Raw genomic sequence first — 12,574 nt, forward strand, 5'->3', positions numbered from 1 at the left:
ACAAATGGTTTCCAGTAGCAGAGGGATATAGAACAAGAGAATACCAGAACAGATAAACAGGAGTATGTCATTCAGTCTCTCAAGCTTGTTCTGCTTTTCAGTTAGATTACAGCTGATTGATATCTTAACTCCTCTTATCCACCTTGGTTCCCTAGCCTACCCTTGCCTAACAAAAATCTATCAATCTCAGTTTTTAAATTTTCATTTAACCCGCCCCTCCCCCCGGCCCCACCCCCCCAGCCTTAACTAATTTTTGGGGGGAAAGAGTTCCAGATTTCCACTGTTCTTGATGTGATGAAGTGCTTCCCAACATCACCTCCGAACAGCCAAGCTCTAATTTTAAAGTTATGACCTTTGTTGTGTACTCCCTACGGTAAATATGAGGAAGCTACCGTCTCCTTTAATCATCTTAAACACCGCAATTAGATCACCGGTTGCCTTTATGTTAGATATGGATGTAAGATTAAATGTAAGAGATATAGGGCAGAGAGAGGGAAAATGTTCTCACACAGGGTTGCAAGGCTGTTGAATACATTACCAGAGTTAGCAGTTGAAGCAGAGACCATGTCAACATATAAGAATGGATTAGATAGGTGATTGGAAAAAAGGGGAATAAAGGGATATGGAAAGAGGGGTGCCTTGGACACATGGAATCAGGATTATTGCTTGTGTAAGGAATAACATGTACTGGTTGACCCTAACAGCCTGTTCCTATGTGGTAATGTCTATGAAACTCTATGTAGCCAAAACTCACCTTCCAAATGAGAGAGGGGGAAATTGAAAGAGAAATAGAATGAATTAGTTAATTTAATCCTTACAGCTGCAACTAATGAAAGATGCCTTATTTGTTGTTCCAGCAACCTTTCTGATACAAGTGATTATATCTATTGTTGGGGCAGTACTTCTCCTGGCCATTGTACTTTGGATACGATGGAAAGTCTTGCTCAGAGGTAAGGTCCCTGCTGCTAACGGCTTCTTCACATGGCACAGAGGAGCCCAGCTATGATCACTGCTCAGTCATGGAATTGTACAGCATAGGAAAACACCATTCCATCCATTGTAACTATGCCAATTCCTTGGAAGAGTAATCCAATTAGTCTCACTTAAACCTAATTTTGACCATTGCTGTTGAAACTGTTGCCCCTGGCACCATCTGGGTGGACTTCTGCAAGATCATTCTGTTGTTACAACTGACCAATAACCCACCAGTTCTTCTATCACTTCAGTGCTTTGGTTTCATACCCATTTATTTCTCGCTCAGCTGATATTCTTTGCCAATTCATTCATCCTTTTTTCCTTAACTATTTATCTTCCTTTGTAGCAATTTCTTTTGGATCATGTGGCTGGATATTTCTCAGATCTACCAGTCACCAGTGCATCCATTGGCAATTGATGGGCTTGCTGCTACTCATTGGCTTTGTCAGTGTAGACTGGAGTCAGTCCCTTGTTGCAACTGCTTCAATAGCTTCTCCCAACCCCATAACCTCTACCACTCAGAAGGAAAAGGACATTAGGTGTATGGGGATCCTATCACTTCCAAGCATCCTTTCAAATCACACAATATCTTGACTGGGATGTATTGTGGATGTCAAAGCAGTCTGATTGATCGGCAACCTATCCATCGCCCTCAGCATCCACTTTCTTTACCACTGGCATACCATGGTGTGTACTATCAACAGGGACTCCTGACCCAACAGCTTTCACCACACAGACTGCAGAAGTTCCACTGCCTCCTGAAGGGCAACTAGAGGTAGCATTTATGTCCACATCCGAAAGGATGATTTAAGCAAAGAGATTTTGGCTCAGCTCAACAGAAGAAAATTGTCACAAGCACATTGAGCAGTGCCCCATCAAGCCTAGCCAGTACCATGTTGTCTCTCAGTAAGAACATTATAAACCTTGTGGCTGGTTTTCAATATGTCAATATAATAGTTTCTTGGCCCACCAGGGAATATCTGCTATTTTTCACTTTGTGTTAATCATTAACTCCAGAGTTCTACGATTCAATGTTAATGGTCATTGAACTTTCTTTCTGAGTGTTCAAAATGTTAAAGAAGAAAGAAGTGGCATTTATAGCATCTTTCCTGTACACAGGGTGCCCAAAAATGCTTTATAGCCAATAAACTGTAGTCACTGTTATAACGCAGGAAACCTAGCATCAATTTGCATACACTGAGGTCTCACAAAGAGCAATGTGATAATAAACAAGTAACCTGATGTTGGTTGGGGGGGAACTTTCATGGCATCTTTTAAATCCACCTGAGTGGGCAGACAGGGCCTCAGTTTAATGTTTCATCGGAAGGATAGCAGCTCTGACAAATACAGCATTCCCTCAGTACTGCACTGGAATGTCAACATGACTTACGTGCTCAGTCCTTGGAGTGGGACTTGAACCCATGAATTTCTGACAGAGACCAGAGAACTACAACTGACGGATTCATCCTATTTTCTGTTACAGGAAAAAACCCAGAAAATGAGTTGCAACCAGTGCTCCACAATGAAACACAGGACTCAAAACAGGTTTGTGAAGATCTCGTTACACATACTTATAACTTAGCTTATATCTCAGAGAGAATTATTTAGGGAGGAGTTGTATAATGGTATGGAATGGTCATCGCTCACTCCTGTTTCACCTACGGTCCCCAGTACTCTGACTGCTACATCCACTCACGCACATGAAGCTACCAGAGCTAGCACTTTCTTGCTGTTTCCTCTCTTCCTATTGCTGTCTAATGACCAACCTGATGATCATGAATAGAAAATTATTGCTGTAACACCAACTGAAAAGTGGGGAAACAAAGCTTTTGGACACAGCAAGGTTCCAGTAACAGCAGTGAACTAAATGACCAGATAATGTGCTCCTGGTGATGCTGGTTGAGGGATAAATATTGGCTAAGACATCAGAGGTGTGACCATACTCAGCGTATCTTGCGATCTAATGCCTGGCACCCTGGCAGCAGCCATGATGTCTTCATTCTGTGACATTCCACTGTACCATCTGCAATTGAGTCAGAAGAGACAAACTAGAGAATGGCTTCTTGGCAACAATGGCCATTCACTAATCACCTGGCTTGTATGGCAGCCCACAAACCGACGCAGGTGGGCAGCATGCATGTAGAAAAAGCCATGCTGCCACATGGAATGTGATAGAGCAGACCACTGGCATGCTGAAATAATGGCCTGAATTTTTAGGATGGCAGGGGCTTGGACCCTACCATCCAAGGGGTCAGCGGGGAACACATCCCCACTGACTCCAATGGCCCTGAGGCCATTTTATGCTCTAACAGGCGTTGATTGACATAAGGCGGGACTTCTGCCTCACTCGGGAAGAAGTCCTGCCTTGGAGAGCTACCGGCCAATCAGATTAGCCAGCAACTCTCCAGTCACTCTGGGCACAGCGCTGTAGTGGCCGGAAGTGGCACTGCAGGGAGCTGCCTGGCACTAAGTTCCAGGAACCAGAGGACAGGTGAGTGGCAGGGGTCCCAGGGCGGGGAGGGTAGACAAGGGCTGGGGGTTGCCAGGGAGGCAATCGGGTCTCGGGAGATAGGCCGGGGTGGGGGAAGGGAGGGCCAGAGGTCACCGGGTCCTATGGGGAGGGTGCCCCGAGTCAGAAGGGACCTTCTGATGGAGGCGAACCCCCACCCTCCCCGCCCAAGATTGAATTCAGTTTAATTCCAACCTTTCCCCTCATTGAGCCATCATTTGCCCGCTAGCCTAAAAATTGAGGCTAGGTGGGCAAAGACCCTTAAGTGGCCATTTAGTGGCCACTTAAGGGCCTTAACTAGGGCAAGGATGAGCTTCCCATCCAAGGCCCTGCCTGTCGCACCGTAAAATCGCTACCAGCTCAGGGTGGGTGGGAATCCAGAATATCCCTTCCATGCAATTTCAAACCCCCGACCACCTCAGAACGCGCCAGGGGGTGGGATGGGGGCGAGCATAAGATTTTGGCCAATATTTCAGCTGCCTGGACTGCTCTGGAGGAAACTACTGTGATCAGTAGAGCACGTGCTAAGATTTGTGATGGTCTGTTGCATGCTGCAGAACCTCACCATCACAAGGGCACAGCTCTTGACCCCGGTTATCTGGTGACCAGCTGAGGAAGGGGAGGAGGAAGGCAGGAGGCCAGCAAGACAGGCTCATCCAATTGTGATACCAGTGAATGCAATCCCTATTCCCCATTCACTAAGAGGTGTCAGCTGTGGCTCAGTTCATAGCACCCTCACCTTTGAATCAGAGGGTTGTGGGTTCATGTCCCACTCCTGGAAAACCAAGAACTGTGATTGTACTCAAAAGAAGTTGCAATCTGTGACTGTTGGTAACTCGAAAGAGTTTCCCCATTCACTAACAGTCTCACATCGTACTTTTCTTCTGTTATTGACTATAGTGTCCACATATTGCAAAAATAAAAGCCACCACAAAATAAATATTCCAAACCAAATTTATAAATCAAAACATACCATATTGCATAAAAACATCAACTAGTCACTCTTGTACATTCCCTTAGTGCCCGTCTTTCCTTTGTCTGTTCTAGTGCTCCCACACAGTAATATCCCAGTGGCTGTTGGAAGGCTGTTGACTTTCACTGGGGGAGACTGCAGATGGCCTTGCAGGGCAACCTTGTGCAGATTTGGCCCTAGATGGCCTGGCTTCAGACTATACTACCTTGCAATGGACAGCAGCAGTCTGGGCTGGCTGACAGGCAACACAGCAAGGGCACTGGAGGAGTGGCGATGGTGGAGGACGAATACTGTCATCCTGAGAGTGGGCAGCAGCTTTGTGCTCCATGGAGCCACTGGCACTGAAAGTGGCATCGCAGCAATCCTAGCAATGTGTTGGAGGGCAGATTACTGAACTGCTGTGAGACCCTGCGAGCTTCTTTGAACACTGGCATCTGCAACTATGCTGGCAGCAGTCGGAGTCTGCATGGCGCAAGCTCAGCTTGTATGATTATTTCAGCGTGAGCTTCCACTGCAGCACTCAGATGGTGGGCAGCTTCTGTTTGTGCCATAGTGGAAGCTGAGATGGTGACCGTTAAGAGCCTGCTTCACTAATGGGCTCACAAGTGTTCTCACGAAGTTAGCTACCACTTCCAAGCTGGAAAAGGTGGGCTCGAAATTCAGTGCAAAGCCCTGTGCCAAGCTGGTGCCAGATTCCTCCCTGCCCCTTGATATTGTGTGCAGGCTTTCTGAAAGACCTGCCAAAGCACCAGGCATCAGCCTTCTTCTCTAGACCACTCCAACCCGGTCCTCATCTGAGTTCTCTACAACAGAACTCGTGTGTAACTTCTCCCTCCAGCAGGCAGGCACCTATGTTAACCTTGTCCTCCAGCGTAACTGTAGGCCACTCATGCCCGGTGACTCACCACATGGAACATAGGAACATAGGACTTTGGAGCAGGAGTAGGCCATTCGGCCTTCATCCTGCTCCACTATTCAATAAGATCATGGTTGATTGATCTGGTAGTGGCCTTAACTCCACTTTCTTGTCTGCCCCCCATAACCCTTGACAATCAAAAATCTGCCTAACTCTGCCTTGAATAAATTCAATGGCCCAGCCTCCAGTGCTCTCTGGCGAAGAGAATTCCATATACCAATGACCCTTGGAAAGAAAAAAATTTCCTCACCTCCAACTTAAAAAGGAGACCTATTATTCTGAAACCTTGTCCCCTGGTTCTAGTCTCCCCACAGAGCTAAACTATCCTCTAACTTAATACGAGTGTCACCATTTCAGATGGTGGCTATGAAAGTGATAGCAATGTTTCATCACTGCCTTCCTTCTGTTCACCTCTTTCTCTTCTACAGCCTGGTCAGGTTACAGCTTTCTGGTATCTGAAAGGAGTGTGGTGGGGCAGAGGGGGAATCAAGAGGTGTATCTTTAAATCCTCTGTAGTTCGTAAGCCAGGAGAGACTGTGGGATGAGGGAGGTAGGATGTGAAGGTAGGGATTAGGTCTGAGCATACCATCAACTTCAATGGTTTCAGACCCTCCTCTGGCCATGACCACAGCCATGACTACTCCAGTAATGGTCAGAACTTGTCTCCTTCCTGGGGGTTAGAACATGCAGCCATGCCCATCAGCCACCACTTAGCTTCTGTTGTCTCCAGTTATAAGCCGCCTTGTCCTGCAAGAGAGCAGAGCAGTGAGTGTGATGCAATGTGTTTGCTTGGGTGATGTGGCTGTCATGATTGAATAGCCATCAATATGTACAAGCTCTGAGATATGGGTGTGTGACTTGCAGCAGTAAGAAATGTGTGAGGGTGGGGTGAAGCTATGGAAGTGAGAACTAATTGAGCATCTGTGTGAAGATAATGGTGTAGTTGGTAGAATATGACATTTGAAAATGAGTTAAATCATGTCAACAGTGTGAAGTCACAGAAATTCTTGGGGCTAGACTAATGGCATTTGCTCCACAGCTATTTGCCCACATGAGCTTCACATAGCTTGTCTCAATGGCCTCCTGGCCTCCTCCAGCCAGGCCTTCAGTGTTGTGTCAGAGAACCTTGGAGCACAGTTCCTGTCCTGTGGCACCATAATTCAGTGTTCTTCTTGCAAACACTCTTCTGCAACCATTACTAGCACCTGCTCCAGTCAGAATGCACCTCCCTTTTAAGTGCTGCAGAATGGCTTTAAGTGGTGCTTTAAGTGGCCGTAGCCTCATATGGACTTGGGCCCCCTGCTGAGGCATGCAGCTACTCAGCAGCACATTTAGAACTGGCTGCATGATACTATCATGCAAATTGGAAGCTAAGGACAAGGGGTAATTACATATTGTAATACCCCTGTTTTCAGGCCCTCTCCAATTTTATGGCCAGAGACTCTCACCCAATTTTCTGATATTGTTCAAATGCTTTACACCCCTTAAAGTGACTGAAATCAATTGATAAAATTATGGTAAAGCTATTGGAAACAGTGTCTTTCCAATTATATGGCTGCTTAAAAAAAAAACCTTTTCTTTAAAAAAAAGTTGTTACCGAGGTCTCATTGGCAGGGCAACCAGACGGACATTTCCACCGCCAACAAAGTATATGAGAACTTCTGCATGAGCGAAAGTCCGGCTGAGAAACGGGGTGCTCCGAAGAGGAATTCTGCAGATGCTTTGGTATATGCTTCCATAAAGTTTGACAAAAAACCTAAGGGCTTGGATCTAGAAAATTTCAACTCAGAACAAGCGATATGTAGTGGCATCCAGGTAAATTCATTTACATCGAATTTTACGGCACAGAAACAGGCCATTCAGCCTGACAGGTCTAACCCAATGTTTCTGCTCCATGCAGGCCTCCTCCCACCCTATTTCATCTCACCCTATTAGCATATCCTTCTTGTCCTTTCTTCTTCATGTAGCTTTTCTAACTTCCCTTTAAATGCATTGACACTAATCGCTTCAAGCATTCCATATGGTAACAAATTCCATATTCTCAGCATTATCTTAGCAATGAAATTCCTTCTGGGTTTCTTTGTGGATTTATTTGTGATTATCTTACATTTATGGCCCCTAGACTTGGACTCCCCAGCAAGTGGGAACATCTTCTCTCCAAATTACCCATTGAACCCTTTCATTATTTAAAGACCTCTACTAGGTCATGTCTTGGTATTCCCTTTTCTAGAGAAGAGAGTTCCTGCCTGCTCATTCTTTACTAACATTTATGACTTCTCCATTCTAGTATTGTTCCTGTAAATCCTTTTTGCACCTTCACCAGTGTTCAATATCCTATCTGCAAAATGGAATCTAGAACTATGCACGTTACCCCAAGTGTGGGCTAATCAAGGTTCTATACAAATTTAATATAACTTCTCTGGTTTTGAATTCTGTCCCTTTGGAAATTAACCCCAGTGCTTTGTATGCAGCTTTATGACCTAACGAACCGGAGTTGCTATTATTTTTGAATCTGTACCCTCAGATCGCTTTGTACCTCTACCCTTATTTTGATTCTTATTTTCCAAGTATATGGTCTCCTTATTCCTGCAACCAGAATGCACAACTTTGCACTTATGTACACTGAAAGTCATTTGCCATTTATACGCCCATTTTGCAATTCTACAAGCCTTTTCTTGGATGTTACAGTCCTCTTCAGTATTAACTAAATCCCAATTTGGTGTCATCAGCCAATTTTGATATAGCATTCTCATTCACGAGCCCCCCCAATCATTTATGCATCTGGTGAACGACAGTTTTCCCTTTTGTCATCTCCTTTATTGTCTCTGTACTTAATATGTGCCTTTTCAAATAGTTTGATCCTTATCCTTATCTCCTTACTCATCCAGGGATTTCCATTATTGGCTAGTTTGTTCTTGATTTTTAGTGGAATGTATTTCTTCTGAAGCCAGTTGATTATTGTTTTAAATATTTCCCTTTTCTTTGTAAAGATAAAATTAATTTGCTTTGAGCAAGGTTGCTGAGAGTTTTATTCTACATTTTGAAGCTTATACATATCAGACAGCTGGCGATGCATGTGAACAGAGGGCTATATGTTGTGTACCTTTTGTTTATTGAAGGTACTACCGACAAGAGTAGAGTTAATGGCAGTAATACGGAGACATGCTCCAGGCCCGGGACATTCCCAAGGGAGGGATGACTGCCCATTTGTTGATACATCCCTCTCTTTGTACCAATACAGAAAGCTAGCTAGGAGTGTCTTAAAGAAAGAAAGAGTAGAGAGATGGAAAGAATTTCAAATCTTGGGATCCATGGGCAGCTGAGGAACATCCACAAATGGTAGGGCGAAGTAAGCAGGTGATACACAAGAGGTCAGCGTTGAGCAGAGTGTTCTCGGAGAGTCATAGTGCTTGTTATGATATGGCAGGTGGTATTTGTCAGGCTGACCAAATCCACAAGGGAAACTTGACCACACTATCACGACAATTTTGCAATTTGTATTTATTACAAGGAGGCTTGTGCACTGAAGTCAGCAGTAACGATTCAACCACCACCTTTAGAGATTTTACAGATTAAATTAAAACATTTATTAACAAAAGAAAAAAAACTTAAACACACACAAGATTACAGTTACACAGTTATAGCAGTTCCCAAAATTCCTACTTAACCAGACTCCCAACTACACACTCCCTTTAAGGCAACAGTTCAAATAGATCCCAAATCTATAAACTCATCCAGCAATATTACCACAAGCACCAATTGGACAATGGAATTCCAAAGGCTTTTAACACAACGTTGGAACAGCAAACTTCTTCAGGGTGGCTAGAGGCTTTGACCCCCAAGTCTGTTTCACACAGTTACTTTTCAAGATCTCACATGGCCACACCTCACATAGCCTTCCATCTGTCTTTAAATATATTTTATCCCTTTTGATTTGTAAATTTGCCTTTAGAAGTTACTTTTCCCAGAATATAAAAAACTTTCACAGGGAGAATTTTCTCCCTGTCGGCGGGCATGGTTGGGAGCGGGCGCGGGCAGGTGTGGAGCCGATTGCCACCCACGATTGGCTCTGCGCCACCATTTTATGTGGGCAGGCCAATTAAAGCCTGCCCAGCGTGACGCACAGTCGGTAGTGCTCAATGCCCCCTGTGCGGGCGTGGTGGAAGAGGGAGAGTCAGAGCCTACACTCTTTAGCGCATGCGCGTGAAAGAGCACAGAAATCTCCCTGAGGCACGGAGCTGCATCAGGGAGATTAAGTTCATATTGAAATATTTAAATAAAGAAAGGTAAAAATTATTTAGACATGTCCCCTCATGTGACAGTGCCACATGAGCTGGGACATGTTTATGAAATGTGAATAAATAATTTATTTATTTAATAAAACCTTCAGGAAACCTCATCCCACATTTCCTGAAAAACGTGAAGGCCGCTTGGGCTCTTCACCTGCCCGCCAATCGTAAGGTTGGACGGGCAGCGTTGATAATTATGTTAGTTGTTTTTTTATTGGCCTTAACAGGCCTTTGACAGTTCAGCAGGTGTGCAGCTACCTCTGGCGGCACACATGCCGAACAAAAAATCTGAATGACAGGATGCACGCTTGACGTCATCACGTGTCATTTTCCACGTCCCGCACGCCGACTTGAAAATTCTGGCCCATGTTCTCATTGTGGTCAGCACTTTGGGAAAAATCAGCATAATAACCCAGTCTTATTTATCTTGCTAGTTGTAAGTATTTTCGATGTCCTTTTGAAAATCAAACACGTCTCCATTTATCTGAAAATGCAAATTCCATTCACACGGTCTCCACTAAGACCTCACCCTAGCTTACTCATCTCCATTTCAAATGCCTGTTTTACGCCTCACGCCTATGATAATTTAAACCTTATAGTCTAGCTGTCCCTAGTTTAATCAAATTAGCCACACACACACAACCGTACACATAAGCCTGCTTTAAAGTATCCCACAATAATATTAGGAAAAATATGATAGTTCCTTGACATTCTAAAGCAGTTATGAAGAGAGGGAGGGATAAGGCTGTGGAGATTTGAACACAAGGGTGACCATTTTGAAATCAAGCTGGACTAGGAGCTATTTTTTTTCATTCATGGGATGTGGACATCACTGGCTAGGCCAACATTTATTGACCATCCTTAATTGCCCTTGAGAAGGTGGTGGTGAGCTGCCTTCTTGAACTGCGGCAGTCATGTAGATCAACGAGTACAGTGGAAGAGTGAATGGGACTTGGTGCAAGTTAGAATGAAGGCAGTTAAGTTTTGGATGAGCTTAAGTTTACAGAGGGTGGAAAATGGAAGGCCATGCAGCCAGGAGAGCCATGGAGGTAACTTAAGAATTGGTGAGGGTTTCAGCAACCAGTGGGCTCTGACAGAGGCACAAAGGGGACAGGTTTCATTTGACAGAACAGAATTTTCATTTCTACAGATCTAAATAATTTTATCATCCTTTCAACAGGACAATCAAGTTGCTGAATTCACTGACATCGCTGTGTATGAGAATGTGGACATGTATAAAGCCAGCAGTGTGGAAACAACAGTTAACAAAAAGTATTCAGAAGATCCCATACTATATGCCTGCGTAGCTTTTAAAGGACAATCTGCACAATCAGCAAAGCACTAAGCACAGCAAACTGTAAATGGTGTCATATGGGAAAATATGTCCAGAATTTTGTTAGGATAATTGGATTTTCATCCATGTCATACTTCGGAAAATGCTTCTCCCATGTTCTGTGAATTTACTTTTAATTCTTTCTCAGAATGTGGGAATCGTTGGCAAGTTTGCTTTTATTGCCTATTCCCAGTTGCCCCAAGGTGGGCTTATCCTTGATAATCTGCAGTCCTTATGGTTTTGGTGCTCTCCAGAGTGATGCTACATAGGGAGTTCCAGGATACTGAGCCTGAGATGCTGAAGGAACAAACATGTATGCGCAAGCCAGGATGGTGTGTGCCCTGGAGGGCCTCAAAGGGGATATTGCTGCTCATAAAATGACAGCCATAAGGGCATTCAGCTGAGTGTTACAATGAAAAAAAGTTAGTCAAGGTTCCTGCTCTCAAAGGTACTCCAGTGACCCCTGCTGGGTGAGGACTGGATAGACCCTCTGTTCCATTGAGAGAGACAGACACACGTAGACTGAGAGAGACACGGACTGAGAGAGAGAGAGAGAGAGATACAGGCTGAGCTAGACACAAAGAGAGACCAAGTGAAAGATACTGCAGAGAGAGTGACTGGGTGAGACAGCCAGAGAGACAAGGAGAAGCAGAAACAGGAAGAGAGATTACAGAAACAGAGAGAGACAGAGAGGGAGAAAGAGACACAGGAGAGAGCAACAGACAGAGACAAAGATAGAGGGAAAGATATAAGAGCATTGGAATAGATGCATCTGGAGGTGACATAAGAATTGGTGAGAGTTTCAGCAGCCAATGGGCTCTGACAGGGGCAGAGATGGGAGAGATTTCATTTTACAGAACAGCATTTTCATTTCTACAGATTTAAATAATTTTATCATCCTATCAGCAGGGCAATCACGTTGCTGAATCCAGTGAGAGAGAAAGACAGAGAGCAATGTAACCTTGAAGCAGTGGCACACACTTAAAGCACCTCAGGCTCCTGAAATCTCATTAGAGTGGGTGGCAGCAGTCTGGGCCTAATTGGCAGACCACTTTGGTTCCCCTGCCAGCTAGGCCCAACCACTTGCCTGCTCAAAGGACATTCAATTTATCACTGGCATGGCAACAGAACTTATGGAAAGAGAAAAATGCTTGAGATTCCTGATAGCTTCAATTTGATAAAATAATAAATCACAGCCACATCATTTGTTTATTTTTAGGACTGTATTACTTTGCCCTGAGTCTTACTGAAATGAAAGAATATCTGGAACAAAACTGGGCAACATGTGTGTGTGTGTGTGTGTGTGAATTTTTTTCTCTCTTCCCTGCTAGGCTGCATTTTATTGACTCTCCAATAAGGAGAGTTGCTGAGAAGAAATCCCTGCTTGTTTAAGGGCTTGTTAATGACAGTCCAGGGCCCATTGAATGCCTATGTCAGGAGGCCTCTATCACTCCCCGGGTCAGAACGCAGTGTGTCCGGGTTGCCAATTCTTGTCTAATGCATTCCCGGAGGAAATTGTCACATGACCCTCCCACCTCCAGTCACTCCACCCCTCAAAATTCTACCACTGCTCACCTAG

At 44.4% G+C, this 12,574-nt stretch overlaps 1 protein-coding gene across 2 annotated transcripts in view; it reads left to right on the plus strand.

The window, feature by feature from the left end:
• The window catches only part of LOC144685726 (sialic acid-binding Ig-like lectin 13), a 92,332-nt gene extending 80,070 nt beyond the window's left edge, over window positions 1-12,262 (plus strand). For both annotated transcript variants that reach the window (XM_078550551.1, XM_078550552.1), the window contains exons 7-10: window positions 858-950; window positions 2,459-2,520; window positions 6,988-7,188; window positions 10,843-12,262. In XM_078550551.1, the coding sequence (XP_078406677.1) occupies window positions 858-950; window positions 2,459-2,520; window positions 6,988-7,188; window positions 10,843-11,007 (521 nt within the window). In that variant the 3' untranslated portion in view covers window positions 11,008-12,262. The remainder of the gene's footprint in view (window positions 1-857; window positions 951-2,458; window positions 2,521-6,987; window positions 7,189-10,842) is intronic.
• Window positions 12,263-12,574: the final 312 nt, after the last annotated feature.

This window comes from Cetorhinus maximus, chromosome 10 (genome assembly GCF_964194155.1).
Source record: "Cetorhinus maximus chromosome 10, sCetMax3.hap1.1, whole genome shotgun sequence".
NCBI classification, from domain to species: domain Eukaryota; kingdom Metazoa; phylum Chordata; class Chondrichthyes; order Lamniformes; family Cetorhinidae; genus Cetorhinus; species Cetorhinus maximus.